The sequence below is a fragment of the Dendrobium catenatum genome, unplaced genomic scaffold (assembly GCF_001605985.2).
Source record: "Dendrobium catenatum unplaced genomic scaffold, ASM160598v2 fragScaff_scaffold_793, whole genome shotgun sequence".
Lineage (NCBI taxonomy): Eukaryota > Viridiplantae > Streptophyta > Magnoliopsida > Asparagales > Orchidaceae > Dendrobium > Dendrobium catenatum.
Window position 1 is genome coordinate 324,357 of NW_021319255.1, and position 25,135 is coordinate 349,491.

General features: G+C 33.7%; 1 protein-coding gene across 1 annotated transcript in view; it reads left to right on the forward strand.

The window, feature by feature from the left end:
- Window positions 1-24,589, forward strand: part of LOC110116670 (ATP-dependent DNA helicase 2 subunit KU80) — a 64,931-nt gene extending 40,342 nt beyond the window's left edge. Inside the window, exons 9-12 of the mRNA XM_020850346.2 lie at window positions 22,715-22,882; window positions 22,974-23,291; window positions 23,742-23,872; window positions 24,405-24,589. Coding sequence (XP_020706005.1) covers window positions 22,715-22,882; window positions 22,974-23,291; window positions 23,742-23,872; window positions 24,405-24,468 — 681 coding nt within the window. The 3' untranslated portion in view covers window positions 24,469-24,589. The remainder of the gene's footprint in view (window positions 1-22,714; window positions 22,883-22,973; window positions 23,292-23,741; window positions 23,873-24,404) is intronic.
- The last annotated feature ends 546 nt before the right edge of the window (window positions 24,590-25,135 follow it).

The following is a 25,135-nucleotide window of genomic DNA, read 5'->3' on the forward strand; positions in this document are numbered from 1 at the left end:
GGATCAATTTTAGGAAATTAATATTTTTGTATAAGATTGGTTGAAAAATTAGAATTTAAATATAGTAGTATAAATATTAAGCTTCTTTTTTATCTATAAATATTTGAGGCTTTCACAATAAAAATTATGATGGAAATTGGTGACTGATGAATTTATATAGTAGTATAGCTTAGCTTAATTTTCTAGGTTGAGCCTAGAAGACCCCTATTAATTAAAGATAAATAAAAATAATCTGATACTTATATTGTTTTTTAGCTAAGATAGATCTTAGATCAAACAAACTAATAATCTGAACTCGAATTCAAATTGAATAACTTTGACCTTATATTGAATTTATTTCAAATTAGCTCTAGATTAGATTGTTAATATCCCTGTATAAGTTAGTTTTCTTTATGCTATTCAAAATGATTATCACATAAATATGATTCTCAGGATTGATTAAATTAATTAAGTTTTGTACTTCTGATTTGTAAAACTTTCTAAGTCTCAAATGAATATTTCTAGGTTCAACCAGGCTTCCATTTGTCATTCTGAAGGGTTAGAAGAACATATCATGACAACACTCTCTCTCTTTAAATGAACATCCAATGAGTTTTTCCAAAGTTTTAAACAATTCCATTAGAATTCGATGGTTCTAATATATATATATATACTTTGAATTCATTACCAACCTTGTAAACTTTTCTAATAATATAATTTTCTACCTTAATATCATTTACATTTATAATGCTGCTCTAAATATGATTTTGGACTCTATTATTATTAATGCTAGTGACATGAATCATTCTTGATTTTGTTGGAGATTTTAACTATGGCTTCGTTTGAGACGGATTTTTTACTGCTTCTTAAAGCAATTTTTTAGTGCAAAAATTAATTTTTTTTTGTATTAAAAAGCTGCTTCAAGAAACGTAAGAAAGCCGTCCCAAACGAAGCCTATATTTGTGTCTTGAAGATAAAGAATGAGACTTTCATACACTTTAATCCATACTTAGTTATTTCAATATTACATTTTAATGTATACAAAAATAGATTATAAAAATTTAATCCATGCTTTTGTCTTCCAAGGCTCCCTTTTTTCAACATTTATTATTAATGGTTGAACAATCAAATGGATCTTTTTGCATATTAAATTTAAAACTTCCGCTCTTGTTTTTTATTTTTAGTATCAGATTGTTTATCAATCTCATTTATTGGCCTACTTATTTCTTGAATTCTTCTTTTGGAATAGGCTTGTGTTTTATAGATTTATTTATGTGATTGTTTTCTTTCGAAGCCATTTCTGTTTAAACTATTACGATCCAATAATAATTGTTATAACTTGCATTATATATTACATATGGAGACAAAGATATGGAATGAGATTTTAGTTTAAATATGAATTTTATATGTGATGTATTAGATTATATATATATAATTTCTCTATTTGTATTTTTATCTCTCCTACTCATATCAAATGCTATGCAAATTTAGGGAGCTGGCATAATGGCTTTAGAAAACCTATTTTTCATAATTGGTTAATATAAAATGACAAATGACATTCAATAAACTCATTATGACTGTCAGCATGATGACATATTTAAGCAAAAATATTATCATGTATCTCTCTTTTCATTACTTCGGCTTCATGCAATCAAGTGTTTTTTTAATGCTTTTAGTCAAATTTAAAGAGATTTTGTGGCATTTTTGCAAGCTCCTCATTAAACTCTATGATTATTAATATCAGCATTAAGATCCATGTCCTTCATGTATAATAGAGAGAAAAATCTGATTTTTAGATTGTGCATTGTATCTTTTCATATGCAATCTCCATGCTTAAATAGCCATTTAAATTTCTATACATCAAATGAATACTTTGTACTCCCACAATGGAGTTCTACCTTGATTATTGTTTTTAAGAAATTAGCTATCATTTGAGTTGCAAACTAATTTAGTAAAATAAAATTTGAAGCATAATGACTTGATAGACAGGTCTATCATCTCAACAAATGCTCCAAAATTATTTCTTAATTTGCATAGATTTAATAAATGAATATTCATATATTCATTTTTCTGTTACAAATCGACAATCATTACAACCCATAACACCATCATTCTCAAAGATGGAAGAATTTTGTTGTTTGTTTCAAAATTCAAAAGAAAATTGTGAATATATTAGGTGTACTATGACTTGATTAATTCTTAAATCATTATGTGATTATGAATTTATATAATTTAAAGGAGATTTTGTATATTTTATCACAATTATAGTCCTGCACAATCATATTTTTATTTATTTTTAAAATTCTAGCAACATGCACTGTGTGTACGTGCATTTAAACGAGTGTGAAGAAAAAAGTCTTATGGCTTTGTTACCATCATAATAATTGGAGAAAATTGGTTGATTAGTTCATTTCTTCATTTTCTACTGAATTGAATAAAGTATCGAGAAACCTCTAGTAGGAAAAGTGCAACAATCAGGGAATCAAAAATAAATGTTGATTTAATTACAATTAGGACAATACTATTAACTTTTTAGGTGGAAATTATAATCCTATGGATCACTGTAAGCGGAGCAAGGAAGGTGGAGTATTGCTGAGCTTGATGGAACATTGATGAAAACAATGATAAAATTGATGGAGGTTGATTTTTTCATACTAATTAGTAGCCATTTTAGCAGCTTGTTAGTTAGTAGTTCATTACCAATTCCTTAGTGGATGGCAATTTATTAATATTTTGTTATTTCTTTTATATATAAACTTGAGAATTCTGAATCATATAACACTATTCACGGCGTTAATAAAACTCTTATTTGTTATGTGAACTCTATTCTTCTTCGTCCTCTCATTTGTGATTTGATCTTTGATGAGGTGTGAAACTTGAAACACTTTTAGGAGGCAATCTCCTGTTCAAGCATGCGGATTGCATTATATCTTTCTTATATTTTCCACGTCATGCTGCTTCAACATGGATCATGGGACCACAAGTACAATGACATTTTACTTGATAAATTTCTGCTTTGGAATGCATTTTTATACCATTATTTATAGTGCAGATATTTTTAACTCTAAATTTTTATTTTTTATCCATTAAATCTAACTTTGATGCACCATTGTCATGTATTCTTGTGCACTAGAATACGTTTAGTGACATGTCGGTGGAATCAGGTTTTCCTGATTATATTTTGATTAATAAGGCCTTTGAGTATTCCATTAATAGGTTTGGGTTTACAAGAAAACAGCTGAGGAGAAATTTCCTACATTGAAAAAATATTCTGACAAAGCACCACGAAATGATAAATTTGCCACTCATGAACTCAAAATTGATTATGAATACAAAAACACAGAAGATTTTGGTAAGGTTGTTCCGCCAGAGCAAAGAATAAAAGGCTATCGATATGGACCTCAAGTTGTTCCTATATCTTCGGCAGAATGGGAGGCAGTAAAGTTCAGACCTGAGAAAAGTGTGAAGCTTCTGGGATTTACTGATTCTTCTAACATAATGCGGTATGATAAATCCTTTCTGATGTTAAGTGCGTAGAATGCTAAGAGATTAACTTGTCTTTATTACATCATAGCAAGGTCATTAATTCTTTTTTTTTTTAATTATATTGTAAGCTGCTCTCCTAATTGTATTTTGTTTTACTTGCAATAAGGTTTGGTTATCGTTGTTCTCTTTTTGCTTGATGAAGGCACCATTACATGAAGGATGTATATGTATTTATTCCTGAGCCGGGTGATACAAAAGCAATCCTAGCAGTTTCTGCCCTGGTAAGAGCCATGAAGGAAATGAACAAAGCTGCAATTTTGCGATGTGTATGGAGACAGGGACAAGGGAATGTTATAATTGGAGTGTTGACACCTAATATCTCTTCTGCTGATAATATTGTGAGGTTTCACCCATTTTGTCCCACTATATTTTGGTTCCTTTTTCTCACGGTTTTGGTTATAGTTTCATCTACTTATGTCATGCATATTGAAGGACATAATTGCTTGTTTTTGGCAGCCAGATTCATTTTACTTGAATGTACTTCCCTTTGCTGAGGACGTGAGAGAGTTCCAGTTTCCATCATTTAATAATCTACCTGCATCACGGCAGCCAAATGAACTACAGCAGGAGGCATCAGATAACCTGGTCAAAATGCTTGACCTTGCCGCAGGTGGCCAAGAGGAGTTGCTGAAACCTGAATTAACACCAAATCCTGTCCTACAGGTTTGGAATAGTTGTTCATAGTTTTTCTCTCTTTCATTTATATTAACAAAGCCCGCCAATGATTCTCTGATTGCGTGTCTCAAATTAATTGGAACATTTTGGCCTAGTTGTCATGGATATGATTCTTATAAATTCGCTATTCCAAGCTTTTATGAGAAAGCTTATGGGCTGACATAAGGAATTGTTTAAAACTATATGATGCGAAACGAAATCGGAATTGCATGGAGAAACAATAAGACAACTGAATAAACAAGCCAATATAAAGATTAACGAGTCACAATTAATGATTTAATGAATTCTCAGTTGCAAAGTTGCTTAGGCAGTGTTACAGATTCGTTAGGCAAGACAATTTAAAATAATAACAAACATGCGAGTAATAACAAACAATGTTTAAGATTGCGTAATCGGGTATTGAGGCGTTTTTCGTTCGTGAGGCGAGGCATAAGCCTCAAGGCATTTTGAGGCGTAAGCCTTAAAATCAAAAAAATTGCGTAAACTTAAAATGATAAATTTTGTATATACTAATGAGTAAATAATATATAAAATATAAAAATGCACAAGATATGAAGTGAAATCAAAATATCCCAATAATAAGACAACATGAAATCTAGTTCAACTCAAACTCCATCTTTCCCAAATCACAGTATTCTTTTCATTAACATATAATTTCAAAAATAAATAGCAATGACATATCACATAAGAACTCATAAGTTATCAGCACTGTCATCACTAAGGGGGTCTTCATTTGAATCATCAGTATGATGAACTGCTCTCTCCCTTTCCTCCTCTCCTATAGAGTCCAATGTTTCCCAATCAGGTCCTTCGTCAATATCAGTTATCTTCCTCTTCCCTAAATATTTTTGAACAATCTCAAAATAAATAAGTGTAATACATTAATAAAAGTCCTCAACAATGTTATCTTCTTCTCACAACTTGTACAACCAAATGTTCTCCAACCTCAATAATGTTATATAATAATCCAAATATGAACTCAGCATCTTTGACCTGGTCAGATGCTTCAACTGATCTTAAAAACACAGTACCATAATGATTATTAATGAGAATGTTAATAAGACTTTTATGTTTAATATCAGACCACCCATTTGACATAATTGTTACTCCTGTTTGGGCTCAAGTCCTCTTAATTTCTTCGATGCTTTTATCAGTGCTTTCTAACCCCTCCTTCAAAATCCATGTTCTCAAATCATACATGGTTGGAGGTTTGAACCCTCTCCCAAATGCTCCAACTGAACGAATCATGTTGTAATAGGCAGGTGATGTTGCAATATTAAATGGAATTGCATTTTCGTAGAAGAATCTGCCTATATCCTTACACACTCTTCTCCGTGCCTCCCTTGCATTTTCTGGGGCCATCTTCTGTGTAGAAGGCATATCCTCTGATGTGTCCACCATATAATGATCCATAGGCCCTCTAGCACCCCTAGATGAAATGGGCTTCATCGAAGAAGATGAATCCCTAACGCTGCGTTCACTCCCGTAGTAAGAGCCAACATCAACTTTATCCTCAAATTGCTTCTGTGCAAGATGTTTTGATGTGGTAGACTTATTCATATATGACTTTATCTCCTCCCTTACAGTATCAGGAACTTTGGAGCATGGAGCAATATTCTTGTGAGACCCTGAAAGGTGATCTTTCATCCTAGTCACCCACCCTTCACAATTTTATCATAGTAATTGCATTTTAGATAGATATATGTTTTATCACTTCCCCCTACATCCACTTGAGTGCTATATTTTCATGCTGGATCTTTTCTATGACCTGATGCAGCTTTATCCTTACTTCTGATCATCCTTTATAAGAAGAATATATTAGTGCAATATATCAAACACCTAAACATAATGCTTCACTTATTCTATATTAAGAAAACTTATATAAACATGCACTCATGAAGAAGCAGACTAACACTAACAATTACTACTAAAAATGATGAATATAACAATGTACCGGTCTGCCAGGGGTCCAAGGGGGCGCTGCCCCCTGGCGAGATTCGACCTGCGGGGGGTTTTCGGGGGAAGCGCACCGGAACAAAATTTTATTGTAAGTAATTTTGAGCGGTACCGGCTCGGTACCGAGCGGTGCGGGTTCAGTACCGATCATGTACCTAGTGGTACCGAGCATGTACTGCTCAGTACCGAGCATATACCTGCTCGGTACCAAGCGGTACTGGCTCGGTACCGAGCATGTACTGAGCAGTACCGAGCATGTACGTGCTCGGTACTGAGCGGTATCGAGTGGTACCGAGCATGTACCTAGTGATACCTAACATTGTTGTACTGAGTGGTACCGAGCATATACCTAGCGGTCTCAATGTGGAAGGAAGAGAATGCCGAACGAAGACGGAAAATGTCGCGGTAGAAGATAGCTCCAACCTAACTCGCGGTAGAAGATAACTCCAAGTAATAAGCGAAGAGCGACTCAATGTGGAAGGTCGCTGACGTCGAATGAAGAGGGAAAAAGGTTGCTCGAAGAAGGGAGAAAACCTATTTTCAGGAAATGACGAAAGACCGTGCGGGGGTTGGGGGGTCCGAACCTAACAAATATATATTAGGTTAGTTTTTTTTTTTATATAAATTTTAGAGGCGGACGCCTCTCAACCATGAGGCGAGGCGCGCCTCAGTAAACTTGAGGCGTACGCCTCAACTATTGAACTCATTGCGTAGGCTTTGAGGCTTAAATGGGCGAAATTGCTCTAAGGCGCGCCTCTTATTGCGCAATTTTAAACCATGATGACAAATGCACTTTAACAATAATCCGTGGGTTAATATTTAGAAAAGTCATCTTGAGTTTCCCTCACTAAAACTCTCTTGCGGTTAATGGAAGAGAGATATTAGCAATACTGACGTGATCGCCATGAGGAAGAGGGAGCTTACAATACTGTTCACAGAAAAGTTAGTCGGAGTTGGAGGAGTCGGTGGAAAATGTAAGAGTTGCCACTCGGATGGAAGGTAGTATTTGTCGATGGCGATTGATAGAGAAAATAGTATTTGATCCACATAATCTTCAACGGTGGCGTCGATCTCTACGTCGACGTCATGGAAAGGCGATCTCAAAACGTCCGCACGTCCTTGGGAATCAAAGATGAATCTATGATCAACATCCGGATCGACCATGCATAGTTGTCCAAGAGAAAATGTAGAGAGGGAGACGAGGGGTCGGCCAAGCTAAGGGGAGAAGGAGAAAAAAATCTGAAATTAATTTCAGATTTAGTGAATAATTAGGGATTAATTTTCTTTGAAATTTGAATTTGAAATAAGTGGAGATTAAGAGGCAAAGTGGGGAGGAAATGAATGAATTAAATCCTTAATTTATGGGATCTAATTAATTAAAGGGGGGGGGGGGGGGTTGGGTGGGGGGCCAAGGGGGGGGGGCTTGGTTGGCCGGCCAAGGAGAGAGGGAGATTGGTTGGCCGGCCAAGGAGAGAGGGAGAGAGAGGAGTTGGGTATTAATGAGGTGGGCCCAAGAAATTAGCGGCTTGACCTCTTAAATATGAAATTAATTTTAGATTTGGAGGGTTAATTGAGGGGGTTTCTTAAATACGCTTGCAACTCTCCCGGGCATGACTCCCTTCGGCATTGACATTCGAGGTATGGGGATACTCTCTAGCTCTCTCCTGGATTCTCCCTATTCGCACAGCTCCTGGAACCGAAACCACCATCCCTCTCTCTCCGTTCTCACTGCGTGTTCGCACAAACCAGAGAGCCGAAGCCCCTTTCTTCCTCCCTCTCTTTTAGTTTCTCGTCGGCGAAGCCCAGAAAAAGGCCGAATCCTTCACCCCTCCTCCGCTTGGACCGATCCTGGAGGTCGAGGCTCCTCTGCTCCCGTCTCTCCCTCAGTTCGCAGAAACAAGGGAAGCCAAGCCCTATCCACTTGATCACTTTCTCTCGATTTTCCTCTGAACACCAAAGGGGCAGAACTCTCTCTTCCCCCTCTCGTTTTCTCCCTCTCGAACCGACGCTAGGAGACGGACAGACCGAAGCCCCCTCCCTTTTCTTTTGATTCGCGAACTCCAGACGAAATCGAATCCCTCATCTTCCTTCCGTTCTCTCATGGTCAGAGGACTCCATCCGAGCTACTTCGGCCTTCGACGACCCGGATTCACCTCCTCTAGCCGAGCTCAAACTCTTCTATCGCAAAAGTCGGCTGAAGCCTTCTACCTCCCATCTCCAGTTTGCCGATCCAGAAGGCCCACCGCATGTCCTGACTGCAACTTCGACAGACCTTACTCTTGCTCTAAGGCTGTTTCCTCTCTTCCTCCATGCTAGCTGATCACGTCTGCTTGATCTCCACTACAACAATCTCTCAAATACATGTATAGAGCTGAAGTTAATTGTTTGTATGACATTTTAATTAAATCATGAATGGATTTCCTTACCTGAAATGTCCATTTAAAGTTATACTAGTGCCTGCTATACATCAGGTTTATCACCACATAAAGAATTGTGCTCACACATTTCTTTACATGCATTCGTTGTAGTTTTGCTTGAGTAAAAAAAAAAAAGGGTCTAATGTAAACCACTAATATGAGATGTAATATCATCTTCTAGATTATTTGGTTGGGTCAAGATTTTGCATTATCTTGCATGGGGAATAGTATCTGTGTTAGATAGATTATTGCCAAGACTCATGACCTTTAAACTTACATGTATTATATTTTCTTTTAATTTAGTCGCCACATGTATGTTGAAGTTAATAATGAATCGGGGTTTTATAAGGCATGGTTTGAGAGAGCTCTAATATATGAACATAAATTAATCAAATCATTTATTTATTTTCTATAAAAAAAAATGAAAGAGGTCTCCATTTGATTTTCTTCCATATATATTTGAGGGTGATAATATCTTGCATTATTTCTTAAATCGAGCTGATTCAAAATTAGTTGCCATTATTCTTCTTCTTTCTCAAGGTTAATGAATTAATTGTAGTTCTCAAGATGACTAGAATATAAAATCTTATATTGTCGTTGTTCTATTCCAATGTTTCTTTTGTGGATTATTACCGAGATTACTTGGAAAATTCTCCTTATTCTTTCTATCTCATTCATTCCTTATGGTATTGCATAATACCTACCTTAGCTTTAATGAAGGAATTGCAGATGATTTGCATGATACTACAAATAAATTAGTGATATTTGTTGCAATCAATTCATGTTAAAATATTATAGAGGCATGAAATCTCATGAGTCTTTCCATCGCTCTATAAGGTGATGATTTATAGTTGCTAGTTGAGTTCAAGATTTATGATTCCTAGTTGAGTTCAATACAAAGCATGTAATAAAATTTAAACTTCATCCTATAGATCTGCACTCATTTCTCTTAAAAATCAAATTTTATTTATATAAATTTCTCTATGGTGAATTGCCTTTTATGCCTCTTTTTGATGCATTATATATATATTGAGCATATATAAAGAATTAAGAATGTTATGTTTCATTTGAGAGAAATTTGATTTAAAAAAAATTGCTTATGCCGACATTTATTTATTTATTTTTATCGATACATTATTGCTTCATGAGGAGTGGTTCGGAAGCATATTTGATATCATATGATGAGTGGGTTGGAGATCAATTTAACATTATAAGATTACAGTTGGTGATGGAATGCTTATGTAAACTTTTGAATCTTAAAATTCTTTACTCCTTGAGGTTTATTGTGGGAAAGTTTCATGAATTGCTTTACTTGTGAAAAGTTTTATTTGAGAATCAAATTTGGTTTGATGTAAGACTTGCATGCCTTATGTTAATAGGTCTCTTAAACACTTTGGAAGAGGATCAAATTGGCATTAAATTCTCGCTTATGATTGCATCATTTAGTAGAAAGCATTGAGTTTAAATTTTGAAGGTGTTTCTTGTTGATTGTTCGTTATAAAGGTTATTCTAATTCTCATTCTCACATGTGTATGATTTAGAAGATATTATGTGTGTGATTTGAAGAAGTAAATTTGTGTATGTTAGAAATATACATGCATTTGTGAAAGGTGTTTGTGAAGCTTCATGTTGTACTTTTTTTTTTTAGTTGGAATGAGCTCTTATCAAAATGTCCCGTCTCCTACTGGCATTTAGCTTCCAAATTGGAATGAAAGCTCTCTTGAAACATTTAACGATGCATAATATGAAGGTTGTTGGAGAGTTTATCATTTTTATGTTTCAAATATGAATTTTATTATATAGAATTGGTTCAAGGATACATAGGGTTTTGGGTTATTCTCTTGAGCTTTGGCAAAATGTTTAGGCAGTTATATTGTTGTAGCATTTTATTGGAGGTCGGGAAGGTGAAATGTCGTCAAAATCATTCTCCTTTTTAATTGCATTTGGCTCAAGTTGGATTGAAATGAAATAGTGATATTTTCTTGTCTCTCTTGTATATTTGGTAGCATGCAACATAGAGAATAAGAATTTGTTAAGACATCTTGTGAATCGTTTTATGACTTAAAGGTTTTTATGATTTATCTTATATTAGAAAATCTCTAGACTTGCATTGTGTTGAAGAGTCTCGTGAATTCCTATATGGTTGAAAGCTTTACGAAAAGTTTTGCAAGTCGTTTTGCGTTGATAAGTTTTATGAAATGTTGTTATGGGATAAAACTTTTGTGAGTTGTATTTATTGGAAAGGCTTTGTGAACACTTTACGACGGGAAGCTTTACAAAGCTTTCTTGTTGGAGATTTCTATGTATTTATCCCACGCCAAATATAAGAGCACTCGATTGTTTTGTGTCGGAAAGAGTTTTGGTGGATTATTTATGTAGGGATTTTATGTGTCGTTTGATTTGGAAGTTATTTTTTTATAAGTTATTTTGGGATCAAAAATTTTATAAATGATTTTGTGTTGGAGAGTTCTTTATATCTTTTTGGAACGAAATGATATTTCGTATGTGAGTTATATTTCTTCTCTTTGTGTTTGTTTCTATAATTGAATTTAGATAAATACGACGTTGGGAAAGATGAGCTGGTTTGAGTTTTAGTTTTGGGGGTTTGCTTCCCCTTCGTTAGTTTTGAGTTTTATGTAGGAAATAATATATGTAGTTGAGTCGGGTTTTCTCGAGTGCTTTGTTTGAAACGTGTGAACAACGAAGGGCATCAAACACTCCTTTTCTCTTATTCATATTATGTTGAATTGGGGTGAAGGGCGTTTTAGAGGCATGCTTGACTTCAAGGAGGTATGCCCAATAATTAGATGCATACATTCCTTTTATTATTTTTTATTTTCATTCATCTCTTTTAGCACTTTGTCGTCTTTCTCTGTGTCTTTCCCTTATACTACTTTTCTACTTATTGTATTATTTCATTTATAAACCCCTAAACCTCTTAATACATGTATGAATGTATAAAAGGATTAGAAACATACTTCATTTTGTCATCTATAGTACTAGTGACACCTAAGGACAAAAATTAAGGATTGTGTCTAATATAACATAGATTGAGGATGCATGATCTCTATAAGATAGAGACATCAAAACATAAACTTAGTGACACGTTTTCCTAAGTTTAATGTTCCTTAACTCACTAATAATCAACCAATAAAATCATTCATAATTCAACTCTTAAAATGTATTAAAACACTTAATTTTAAATCAAATCATAATTAACTTGTTTAACCACTAAAGTACAAAACTTAAATCAAATTTAACAAATTTATTAATCGGTCTCTAACCAACCAAAAACTTAAAATATGTATACTAAATTAGGAATGCAAATCGAAACAAAAATTTATTTAGATAAAAGACTCCTAAGATTAATCAAATCTTAAACTAATCTTTTAAAACAATCAACATATTTCTTTATTAATAAATCACATAATAAAACCTTTTTTTATTTTATTTATAACCAATAAATTAAATTAACAAAATTAGTTACTACTGGGTAACCCAGGCTTACGAGACTATTATGTTAGTCACAATGAGGATAAAATAAATCTTACGGCCTCAATGAGAAACAAAAGTGGTAATCAACTAAACACTAAAATGAATTCTTAAAATCAATCTTAAGATATTAATATTTATATTCAAACTAAAATTTCTTTTTTGACCTTTAATAAATCAAAATATAAGCAACCTTAACTAAATCATATTACATAGGACATACTCAAAACTACACAGCCTATTACACACACTTTGACTTGTTTGTTAGGACATGACTTCTAACTCTAGGTTATGTTGATGTTTTATTTTGTTATTCAATGTCAATTACCCTTGTCAAATTAGAGAACTAACACATTGTTTTATATTCTAGCAATAACGTGTACATGTTTTATAAATACTAACATTAAATTTCCTGTTAGTTATATTTTTATTCACTTGCATTTCTTTTCTGAATGTCATTTACGCTCACCTGTATATTTCAGTTTTATCTTATCTTGCGAGGTACATCGGATCTTATATGGTCGAGAATCAAATGAGACCATTTGCTTATGAGCTTTTTAGTGGGTACGCCACGGTCAGGTATAATCCCTGCAATTTGTAAAGAAAACTCCTAATTATAAATCAAAATTGTTACATATTACACACATCTTATTAATAGCTTTTAGTTTAATATATATATTCTAGCATGTTTAGTTAGCTGATCATAGATTAGTGCACTAACAAAGTTTTTGGCCTTATAGGCCAAAGCTTGACCCCTTCTGTGAGCCCTAGAGACCCTTATTATCACATTAGGCCTGTTGTGTAGACCCACCTACTTATGCTATATGCATCGCTGTTTTTTCCACATGAAGTGGGCACTGCTAGGATGTTCCATTTTGTTTCGATTTTGGGTATGATACCCCCCAACTTCTGTGAGCCCTAGAGACCATTAGGGTTATTTTAGGCCTATAGTATAGGCCACCTATTTGTGCCATGTGCATTGCTGTTTTCCCACATGAAGTGGACACCATTAGGATGATTTTTTGTTGTGGTGTGATGCGGGTACCTTACCTAGAGGGTATTCTTGATGTGTTTATTTATTTTTTTCTATACTCTGTATGTCATGCATGCATCTTTATGCACTCTACTTCATAATGCACCTTGTCTACGTACATACATTACATCAGCATCTTTCAATAGACCTAAGGATATTTTTATTTATGTATTTGTCTCATGCATCATATACGGTATTGGATAGATTAATTTGCATATTACAGAGTCCTTGATTTAAACATCTGAACTACAAATCCTTGATTCCTTAGGATAGAGCATTCCTATCTTGCATACATGTAGGACGATTAATTGTGCTTAGGATGTTAGCTAGCAGCTCACTCTAAGCAAGCATAAACCCTGATTGTACACTCCTCAGTGTGTCTCTTTTCATCTTTGATGAATTCTGAGCCTATCATTTCTCCTAGGATAGTAATTCGATCTTTGATCTTCTAAATTCAAAATCTTAATCACATCTTTATACATTTGATAATGTTTTAATCATCACTAAGGACAAAAATAAGAGTTTATTATCTTCGGAATAGAACTTGGAAATTTTCTCTGTGCACTAAATTAAGAAAAGAATAATGCATCGTCCTTAATCGAGAGTTTTCTTAGGTCAAGGCCTAGGACGTAATTAACCATGGGGGCTTGCGCCCATGGGAGACCGATCCCCACATCAAATAAATCCTATTCGAGCTGATATATTGAATGAGGGAAATCTTGTGATTTTTGGGTTACATATATCAATATCCATCGAGGTATGCAAGTGAAAGCAACTATCCTCCATGGTTAATCGTATGTATGACTCCATCTGTTGTTCCATTGGCCTGCTTGTGTTGAGTGTAAAGGCCTACGACCTTTTTGTCATACGGGATAGTGCGATCGTGTCCTTTGCATTCTGTTCCCGCGAGCAGAATCCTTTCGGAGACCCACAGATTTCTGGCGACCACGACGGGATTCGTTTCTCTCCATCTTTGGATGTTATATTATTCACTTATATAAGTATTCTTAGTTTGGTGCCTAGTTTTAGTTCTTTTTTACTCCACTCTCTTCTCTTAATCATTTGTGAGAATTAGACATTTTTAATGAATAAAGATTTAATTAAGATTTTGAGATTATTAGATCTTTATCTAAAATTTTTAAATTCAAATTCAAATCAATCTATTTTGATTCTTTTAATTCAAATCAAAGTTTCAATGAATTCTTAATTGAAACAAGAGTTTATACAAGTAATTAAGATTAAGATTAAAAGAAATCCAACTAGGAATTCATTGAAACTTTGATTTGAATCAAAAGAATCGAAATATATTGATTTGAATTTGAAAATTTTAGACAAAGATCTAATAACCTCAAAATCTTAATTAAATCTTTATTCATTAAAAAAGTCTAATTCTCACAAATGATTAAGAGAAGAGAGTGAAGTAGAAAAGAAAAATTAAAACTAGGCACCAAATTAGGAATAACTATAGAAGTGAATAATACAATATTCAAAGATGGAGAGAAACGAATCCCACCGTGGTCGCCAGAAATATGTGGGTCTCCGAAAGGATTCTGCTTGCAGTAACAGAATGCAAATGATACGATCGCACTATCCCGTAGGACAAAACGGTTGTAGGCCTTTACACTCAACACAAGAAGACCAATGAAACAACAGATGAAATTATACATACTGTTAGTCATGGAGGATAACGACTTTCACCAACATACCTCGATGGATAATGATATGTATAACTCAAAAATTACAAGATTTCTCCCATTCGATACATAAGCTCAAATGAGGTTTATTTAATGTGGGGATCGGTTTCCCATGGGTGCAAGCCCCCGTGGTTAATTACATCTTAGGCCCTCGATTAAGGACGACGCATTATTCTCTTCTTAATTTGGTGCACAGAGAAAGTTCCTAAGTTCTATTCCGAAGAGGATAAACTTTTCTCTTTGTTCTTAGTGATGATTAAACATTTTCAAATGTATAAAGATGTGATTAAGATTTTGAATTTAGATATCAAAGATCGAATTACTATCATAGGGGAAATGAAAGACTCAAAATTCATCAAAGATGAAAAAGACACTAAGGGGTGTACAATCTGGGCTTATACTTGCATGGAGTGAGCTGTCAGCTAACATCCTAAACACAATCAATCACCCTACATGTATGCAAGATATGAAGACTCTATCTTAAGGAATCAAGGATTTGTAGTTCAGAAGTTTAAATCAGGGACTCTGTAATATGCAAATTAATATATCTAATACCGTATATGATGCAGGAGACAATTGCATAAATAAAATTATTCTTAGGTCTACTGAAAGGTGCTGATGTAATGAATGTATGTAGATAAGATGCATTGTGAAGTAAAGTTTATAAAGATGCATGCATGACATTCAGAGTACAAAAAAAAAAACACATTAAGGATATCTTCTAGGCATGGTACCCACATCACACCACAATAAAAAATCATCATAACGGTGCCCTCTTCGTGTTGAAAAATAGCGATGCATATGACACAATAGTGGCTTACACTACTGGCCTAAAATGATCCTAATGGTCTTTAGGGCTCACAGAAGGTGGGGGGGGGTATCATATCCAAAATCGAAAGTAAATGAAACATCCTAGCGGTGTGCCTATGTTTCTAGGGCTCATAGGAAAAATAACGATTCATATATCATAAGTAGGTGAGCCTACACTTCAGGCCTAAGGTGATCATAAGGGTTTCTAGGGCTCACAGAAGGGGGGCAAGTTTTGGCCTATAGGGCCAAAGTTTCGTTAGTGCACTAACCCATGAACAGTTAACTAAACATGCTAGAATATATATATTAAACTAAAAGCTATTAACAAGATGTGTGTGATGTGTAGTAGTTTCGATATAAAATTAGGAGTTTTCTTTACAAGTTGCAGTGATTATATCTGACTTTGGCGTGCCCACTCAAAAGCTCCTAAGCAAATAGTTCCATTTGATTTTCAATCATACAAGATTCGATGTGAGCGTAAATGCCATTCAAAAAAGAAATGCAGGTTAATAAAATTATAACTAACAGAAAATTTAAGATTGGCATTTATAAAATATATTTATGTTATTGCTAGAATATAAAATAATATGCTAGTTCTCTAATTTCGCAAGAATAATTGATATTGAATAACAAATCAAAATACCTGCATAATCTAGAGCTTGAAGTTATGTCCTAACAAACAAGTCTAAGTGTGTGTAATAGGCTGTGTAGTTTTGGATATGTCATATGTAGGATGATTTAGTTAAGGTTGATTGTATTTTAATTTGTTAAAGACCAAAAGAGAAATTTTAGTTTGAGTTTAAATATTAATGTCTTAAAGTTAATTTTAAGAATTCATTTTAGTGTTTAATTGATTATCACATTTGTTTCTCACCGAGGCCGTGAGGTTTATTTCACCCTCATTGGGGCTAACTTAATAGCCTCGTAGGCCTCGGTTACCTAGTGGTAACTAATTTTGTTAAGTTGATTTAATTGGTTGTAAATAAAAAAAAGAACGGTAAATTAGGTGATTTATTAATAAAGAGATCTGTTGATTGATTTTAAAAGATTAATTTAAGGTTTGATTAATCTTATGAGTCTTTTATCCAAATGAATTTTAGTTTATATTTGCCTTCCAAATTTAGTCTATATCTTTTAAGTTTTGGGTTGGTTAGAGATTGATTAATAGATTTGTTAAATTTGATTTAAGTTTTGTATTTTAGTGGTTAAATAAATTAATTATGGTTTGATTTAAAATTAGGCGTTTTAATGCGTTTTAAAAGTTGAATTGTGATTAATTTTATTGGTTGATTATTAGTGAGTTAAGGAATATTAAACCTAGGAAAACGTGTCTCTAAGTTTATGTTTTTATATCTCTATCTCATAGGGAGCATGCTTCCTAAGTCTATGTTATCTAATACTCGATCCTTAATTTTTGTCCTTAGGTGTCACTAGTGTTATAGGGGACGAAAGGAAGTGTGTTTCTAATCTGTTTAGACATTCATACATATATCAATAGATTTAGGGATTTATAAATGCAATAAGACAATAAATAGAAAAGTAGTAGAATGACGAGAGGTAAAGAGAAAGACTACAAAGTGCTAAAAGAGAGGAATGAAAATAAAAAAAATAAAAGGAATGTAGGCATCTTATTATTGGGTATACCTCCTTGAAGTCAAGCATGCCTCTAAAACGTCCTTCACCCCAATTCAATATAATATGAATAAGAGAAAAGAAATTTTTGATGCCCTTCGCTGTTTCCATGTTCCAAACAAAGCACTCGAGAAAACTTGACTCAACTACATATATTATTTCCCACATAAAACCCAAGACTAGCGAAGGGGAAGCAAACTCCCAAAATTAAAACCCAAACAAGCTCATATTTTCAAACGCCACATTTATCTAAATTCAACTATAGAAGCAAACATAAAGAGAAGAAATATAACTCACATATGAAATATCATTTAGTTTCAAAAAGATATAAAGAACTCTCCAACATAAAGCCATTTATAAAATTTTCGATCCCAAAATAACTTATGAAAAAAAAAACTTACAAATCAAACGACACATAAAATCCCTACACAAACAATCCACCAAAGCTCTTTCCGACACAAAACGATCGAGTGCTCTTATTTGGCGTAGGATAAATACATAGAAATCTCCAACAAGAAAGTTTTGTAAAGCTTCTCGTCGTAAAGTGTTCACAAAGCATTTCCAATAAATACAACTCACAAAAGCTTTTTCCTATAACAATATTTCAAAAAACTTCTCGACGCGAAACGACTTGCAAAACTTTTCGTAAATCTTTCAACCATATAGGAACTCATGAGACTTTTCAACACAATGCAAGTATAGAGATTTTCTGATATTAGATAAATCATAAAAACCTTTAAGTCATAAAACGATTCACAAGATGCCTTAACAAATTCTTATTCTCTATGTTGCATGCCACCAAATATACAAGAGAGCACAAGGAAATCTCACCATTTCATTTCAGTCTAACTTAACCTAAATGCGAATAAAAGGAGAATGATTTTGAAGACATTTCAGCTTCCCGACCTCCAATAAAATGCTACAACAATATAATTGACTAAACATTTTGCCAAAGCTCAAGAGAATAACCCAAAACCCCAATGTTTCCTTGAACTATTTCTATAAAATAAAATTCATATTTGAAACATAAAAATGATAAACTCTCCAACAACATCGATATTGTGCATCGTCAAATGTTTCAAGAGAGCTTTCATTCCAATTTGGAAGCTGAATGCGAGTAAGAGACGAGACATTTTGATAAGAGCTCATTTCAACTCAAAAAAAAAAGTACAACATGAAACTTCACAAACACCTTTCACAAATGCATGCATATTTCTAACATACACAAATTTACTTCTTCAAATTACACACGTAACATCTTCTAAATCATACACATGTGAGAATGAGAATTAAAATAACCTTTATAATGAACAATCAACAAGAAACACCTTCCAAGTTTAAACTCAATGCTTTATACTAAAAGATGCAATTATAAGCGATAATTTAATGCCAATTTGATTCTCTTCCAAAGTGTTTAAGAGATCTTTTAACATAAGGCACGCAAGTCTTACATCAAATTAAATTTGATTCTCAAATAAAACTTTTCACATGTAAAGCAATTCATGAAACTTTCCCACACAAAACCTCAATGAGTAAAAGAATTTTAATATTCAAAAGTTTACATAAGCATCCCATCACCAACTATAATCTTATAACGTTAAATTGATCTCCAACCCACTCATCATATGATATCAAATATGCTTCCGAACCACTCATGAAGCAATAATGTATCGATAAAAATAAATAAATGTCGGGAGAAGCAATTTTTTTTTTAAAATCAAATTTCTCTCAAATGAAACATCACATCCTTAATTCTTTATATAGGCTCAATTTACACACACACACACACAAACATATATATATATATATATATCTCAAAAAGAGGCATAAAAGACAATTCACCATAGAAAAAATTATATAAATAAAAATTAATTTTCAAAAGACATGAGTGCAGATCTGTAGGATAAAGTTTAAATTTTATTGTATGCTTTGTATTGAACTTAACTAGCAATTATAAATCTTGAACTCAACTAACAACTATAAATCACGCCTTATGGAGCGAAGGAAAGACTCATGAGATTTCATGACTCTCTATAATATTTTAACATGAATTGATTGCAACAAATATCACTAATTTATTTGTAGTTTCATGCAAATAATTTGCAATTCATTCATTAAAGCTAAGGTAGGCATTATGCAATACCATAAGGAATGAATGAGATAGAAAGAAGAAGAAAAATTTTCCAAGTAATCTCGATAATATTCTACAAAAGAAACATTAGATTAGAACAACGACAAAATCAGATTTTATAATCTCATTCCAGTCATCTTGAGAACTAAAATTGATTCATTAATCTTAAGAAAGAAGAAGAATAATGGCAACTAATTTTGAATCAACTCGATTTAAGAAATAATGCAAGATATTATCACGTTCAAATATATATGACAGAAAATCAAATGTAGACCTCTTTCATTTTTTTAGAGAAAATAAATAAATGCTTTGATTAATTTTTATTCATATATTAGAGCTCTTCCAAACCATGCCTTATAAAACCCCGATTCAATGTCAACTTCAGCATATAGGTGGCGACTAATTTAAAAGAAAATATAATACATGTGGGTTTAAAGGTCATGAGTCTTGGTAATAATCTATCTAACACATACGATTTTCCATTCAAGATAATGTAAAATCCTGACACAACCAAATAATCTAGAAGATGATATTATATCTCATATTAGTATTTTACATCAGACCTTTTTTTTGCTCATGCAAAACTACAACGAATGCATGTGAAGAAATGTGTGAGCACAATTCTTTACGTGGTGATAAATCCAATGTATAACAGGCACTAGTATAACTTTAAATGGACATTTCGGGTAAGGAAATCCATTCAGTATTTAATTAAAATGTCATACAAAGAATTAACTTCAGCTCTATACCTGTATGTCAATGCCGAAGAGAGTCATGCCCGGGAGAGTTGCAAGCATCCGCTGCTCCGCCTTCTCGATCCCACCCCTACACATCGAATTAGGTTATGTCGTGCTGCTTCCCGCTAATCAATGACTGCCTTCCTTCTAAAACTAGGGGATCACGCGACTCTGCTAACTGACAACGGCAAACTGAGATTTCTGATTAAACCAGGGTTGTAGATCATACTTCTTGATTTGGAAAGAAACTTAAATGCATTAGAAAGTTGATTACGGTTCAATTAGAATTAAAATGGGTCTATTGGGCTGAAATCAAATCTACCTCGAGTTCAATCTGGCTTAATTCGGGTTAGTTCGGATTCGACCCAAGTTGATCAAATTAACAAAATTAAACTCGAATAAGTCATCGACTTGAACCAAATCAAACTCGACACGGCTAAAATAAACGAATCTAACTTAATCGAATGTGATCGGGTCAAATTTCACCCAATTTCGAGTCGATTCAAGCTTGTTTGAATTTTCATCAAATCGATTCTATTGGAATCGAATTTGAGGCAACTCGATCAGACCTAGATCGTTGTCGAACTGAATTAAATTAGACTCGAAGAGACTCAACTAACTTGATCGAACAAGCTTGAGGAAAAATCAAGATAAAAACGAGGTCAACACCTACAAGCAGGCCTCCTCCATATCCCACTGGCCACCGGAACATCACTGCCCCAGCAACCGGAAAATGTGCTATTTTCCTGCACCCACTGCCCCTCCAGATTTCCCAAACCGCCGGTCTCACCTGCTCCACTTGAGCCCCATCAATTAGCCATTATCACTTGCCTTTTGTGGATTAATATTAATTTGGAAAAGATTTAGATTCAAATTCAAATTATTTTTCCTTTTGATTATGATAACTTGATGACACCTCTTTGCATTTTTTCTTATCCTTGTAGCGGTTTAAATGCATGTAGTGACCAAATTCTTTCAATTTTGCCATTTAACTTTTCTAAAAATTGGCGCCACCATATAAATTAGAGTATTATTTGATTTGCTTTTGTTCCCAAAAAGTGAAAGAAAAATTGCAGAAAAATGTGTTGATGTGATATTGCTTGGTTACATCAGTAGTTAGAATGATCTTTTTTAATCATCGGAAAGCTGACCTGCCAAGAAATCGAAATTCTCAGTACCTGCTTAAATGTTTCCTATGGCACAATGCATCCACGTTGTTATCAAATAGCTATATTTTGAAGTTTGATAAATGGTGAATGCTTATCGTACACATGTGTGGATTGCATGAGGTTCAACTTTCGGGCATTTTAGTTTACCAATAAAATGTAACAAAAATTAAGCTTTATTTATTTGTTTTTTCTTTGAATTGATTGCAAAAGGGTGTACCCTAGTTTATGTTTTTTGCTGATGATATTCTTCTTGTTGATAAAACTAAAGTTGAAGGTAAATTTGAATTATGGAGGTCAACTTTAGAGTTTAAAGGTTTTTGTTTGAGTAGGTCTAAAACTGAATACATGGAGTGTAATTTTAATAGTAATAGATTTAGTGGGGGGATTGTGACTTTGTTCGATCAAGTCATTAATAAGAGTGCACATTTTAGATATCTTGGGTCTATTATTCAAAGTGATGGTGAAATAGATAGAGATATTATTAGTATAATTCAAGTTGGATGGTTGAAGTGGAGAAATGCATCGAACTTGTTGTGTGATAAAAAAGTACCCCTCAAACTTAAGGAAAAATTTTATAAGATGGTGGTGAGACCTGAAATGCTTTATGGTGCAGAATATTTGTCCTTAAAAGAGAAACATAAATTTAAGTGTTGCAGAGATGAGGATGGTCAGGTAGATGACGATGCTCAAGTGGATAAGTGGCTTTACTCTTAGAGTTAGAATACGAAATGAGCATATACGTGAAAAATGTTGGAGTAACTCCAGTGACATATAAGATTAGAGAGAGTCGCCTTAGATGGTTTGGTCATATAAAATGTCGGCCTTCTGTTGACCCAGCTAGAGTTAGACCTAAAAAGACTTGGTTATAAAATATTAGAAATTATAATTCTTTATTAGATTTAAATGAGAAATTTTCTCTTTATAGGATACAATATAGAAAAAAATTCATGTAGCCAACCCCACTTAGTGGGATAAAGGTCTGATGTTTTTCTTTGAATTAATGCCGAGGTTACTGTTGCATTCAAAAATAAAATCAAGTCTAAGCAATATGTTGTTTTAATTTTTCACACTTTTGTTAAAATGGACTGCAATTGAATAAAACTGAATAAAGTGAGCTCAAACAATAGGGGAATTCTTCTTTGCAGGAAAATTGCCAGCTGCACTGATCTTTATGAATACCGTTAACAAAGCGTTTTGAGCTATACGCATGAGAATGTATCTTGGAAACAGTTTTAGAGCTTTTGAAATTTACTGAATGCAATTCTAGCTTGTATTTAATTATACGTATACCCACTTAATTTTTTTTCCACAAAAGAAGAGATGTAGCCAAATATAAAAATTATATTTTGTTTCTTCGACATTGCTCAGATGTTGCTGTATGTAATAGGTGACTAGAGTTATTTTTAATATTAATTAAAGATTTAAGGCCTTTATTTTTTTCAGCGTTTCTATCAGTCCCTTTTTTTAAGATCGAAGCATCCAGATGCTCAGCTCCCCCAACTCGATGCAAGCCTTTTGAGGATAACTGGACCTGATTCCGATATTCTTCCTGAGCTGAATTCTGAAGTTGATAATTTCAGAAAGCAAATTGAGCTGAGGGATAATCCAAAGGTTGAATTTTTTAGCATCTATATTATTGAAACCCAAGGAATTAATTTGAATACGGTATATAAGGTTTGAAGGAACTTTTTTTTTTTCGCAGAAAAGGAGGTCTACTAAACGTGCATTATTAGAAAAACCATCGGGCTCAAATGAGGAAGCTGCCGCTGTTGTTCAAGCAATTGACTATCATAATGCGGGTCCTTCTGCAGTTAAGGTCGAAAAAATTGGGTCTTCCAATCCCCTTAAAGATTTTGAAGAAATGATGGCACGCAGAGATGGATCAAAATGGGTTGAAAAAGCAATCAAAGAAATGCAAGACCATATTTATGGCCTTCTAGAAAATTCTTATAAAGGAGACAACTATCTAAATGCAACCGAATGTTTGATAGCTCTTCGCAACAGTTGCATTCGGGAGCAGGTAACCAATTTTGATCTATTATGAACATTATGGATTGGAAATATGATAATATCAGTCGAATGATTGGAGTTCTATTTATTTGCTACTATGGTCTAAATAGTAAGAATGTAAGTCTGGTCAGTTGAAGTTAAATATGAAATAGCAAGATCTTCTGCATAATTAGAACATTTTGAGACTTTATATGCTGAAGTTCAAAAAGAACAGGTATTCAAATGCAACTTATCTTCACTTCCATTTTGAGAATCTTTTCTTTTTAGCTTGAAGATGTCACTGTCTTCAATATGCGAGCATATTGCTGTGTTATTTTGAAGGAAATACATTTTTTAGTTGTTTTAAATGTGCCTGTTCTCTCCATGGTAGTCATTTATGAGGGGCCCTTGAGAGTCCACTTTACTACATGCCTGCAATTTTCGTGCTTCTAGCAAGTAATATCTGTGATTCTTTTTGCAGGAACCAAAGAAGTTCAATGATTTCCTGCATTATCTATGTGAAAATCAGAAGACGCTGGATCTCCGTGATTTCTTTGAGCTTCTTTCATCCAAAAATATCACTTTAATCACTAAAACTGAAGCTGCAGACAGGTATGTTATGAGCCCATTTGGTAGATAATCACCATTTATTGCTATTCACCATTTATTACGTAAGTTCTATTGCTCAAGTGGTTGGGGATTTCACTCTCTTCTTTTGGAAAAAAATATTATTTGCGGAAGCCGAATTTTGTCTGGATACCTAAGCCCGTGTTTCGGTACCATTCGGTACCTACCGGGGCTCAGTATTGCTGACGTGGTTCATTCTGATTGGTATCTGGATGTAGATCTACATTCGGCATCCTCACAGAATAATTTCTCATTCTTTTGACTCTTTTGCCCAGTATTTCAAAAAAAAAAAAAATCATCATTTGTTTGTGTGAAAAAAAGACCTTTGCATTTACTGGTTTTTTTTTGGTCTAATATCTATGCCTAATTTCCTGTTTTATTGATATCTGCCAAAATTCTCATTTTCTTAAAGCATTTTTTCATCAACAATCAACCAAATAGGCGACAAGCTGAATCTCATCTTCATATTTTGTTCTCTAATTAGGGCTTCTGATTGTTTTGCCTCATTCTTAAACAGTGACGTGAAGATGGAAGATGCCAAACTTTTGCCCCTAAAAAATGAGATAATTTCTCAAGAGTAAGGAAATCTTATACGCTGAGTGCTCCTCGCTAACGGTTGATGCTTTATTATTGACAGAAACTGTAGGTGGGGATTCTTGTAATTAGGCGGCTCTCCATGTGATAAATTTTGAATTGTAATATGTAATTTTAACAGTAGTCTGTTCCTGCGTCTCGTTTCAAGGCGCATTAAGCAGTCACTCAGCTTTGTTTTGTTTGAATGAAATTAGAAAGTGCCTCTATGGTTTGCAAGCCCGCATATGGAAAAAACGAAATATATCTTCGGTAGATGTCTTCTTCGGACTAAACTTTATAATTCTTGGAAATTCAACTTTTTTGCTTGGCAGATGAAAATGCATCCCATTTGAGTGCACTGTTACGGATTTTGATTTGAGGTTGGATCTTATCAGATGAAATCATTTTCAATTCAAAAATGTAAATCTATAAGAGAGTACAAAACCATTTGATATTTTACCAATCACACTTGAATCAAAATTGTACTAGAGCCAAATTGGGTCGGGTTGTGTCATTAGGATGTTTGGGGTGAAAATTATATCAGACTGGTCCGTATGGACCGGCTCACGTAATTGAGGCATACCTAGAAGAGCCACACGCTTTGTCCCGTTGGCAACATGAATTGGGAAAGTTTTTTCGAGGAATTTAGGAGGGAAATTTCAAAATAGTCTTTCT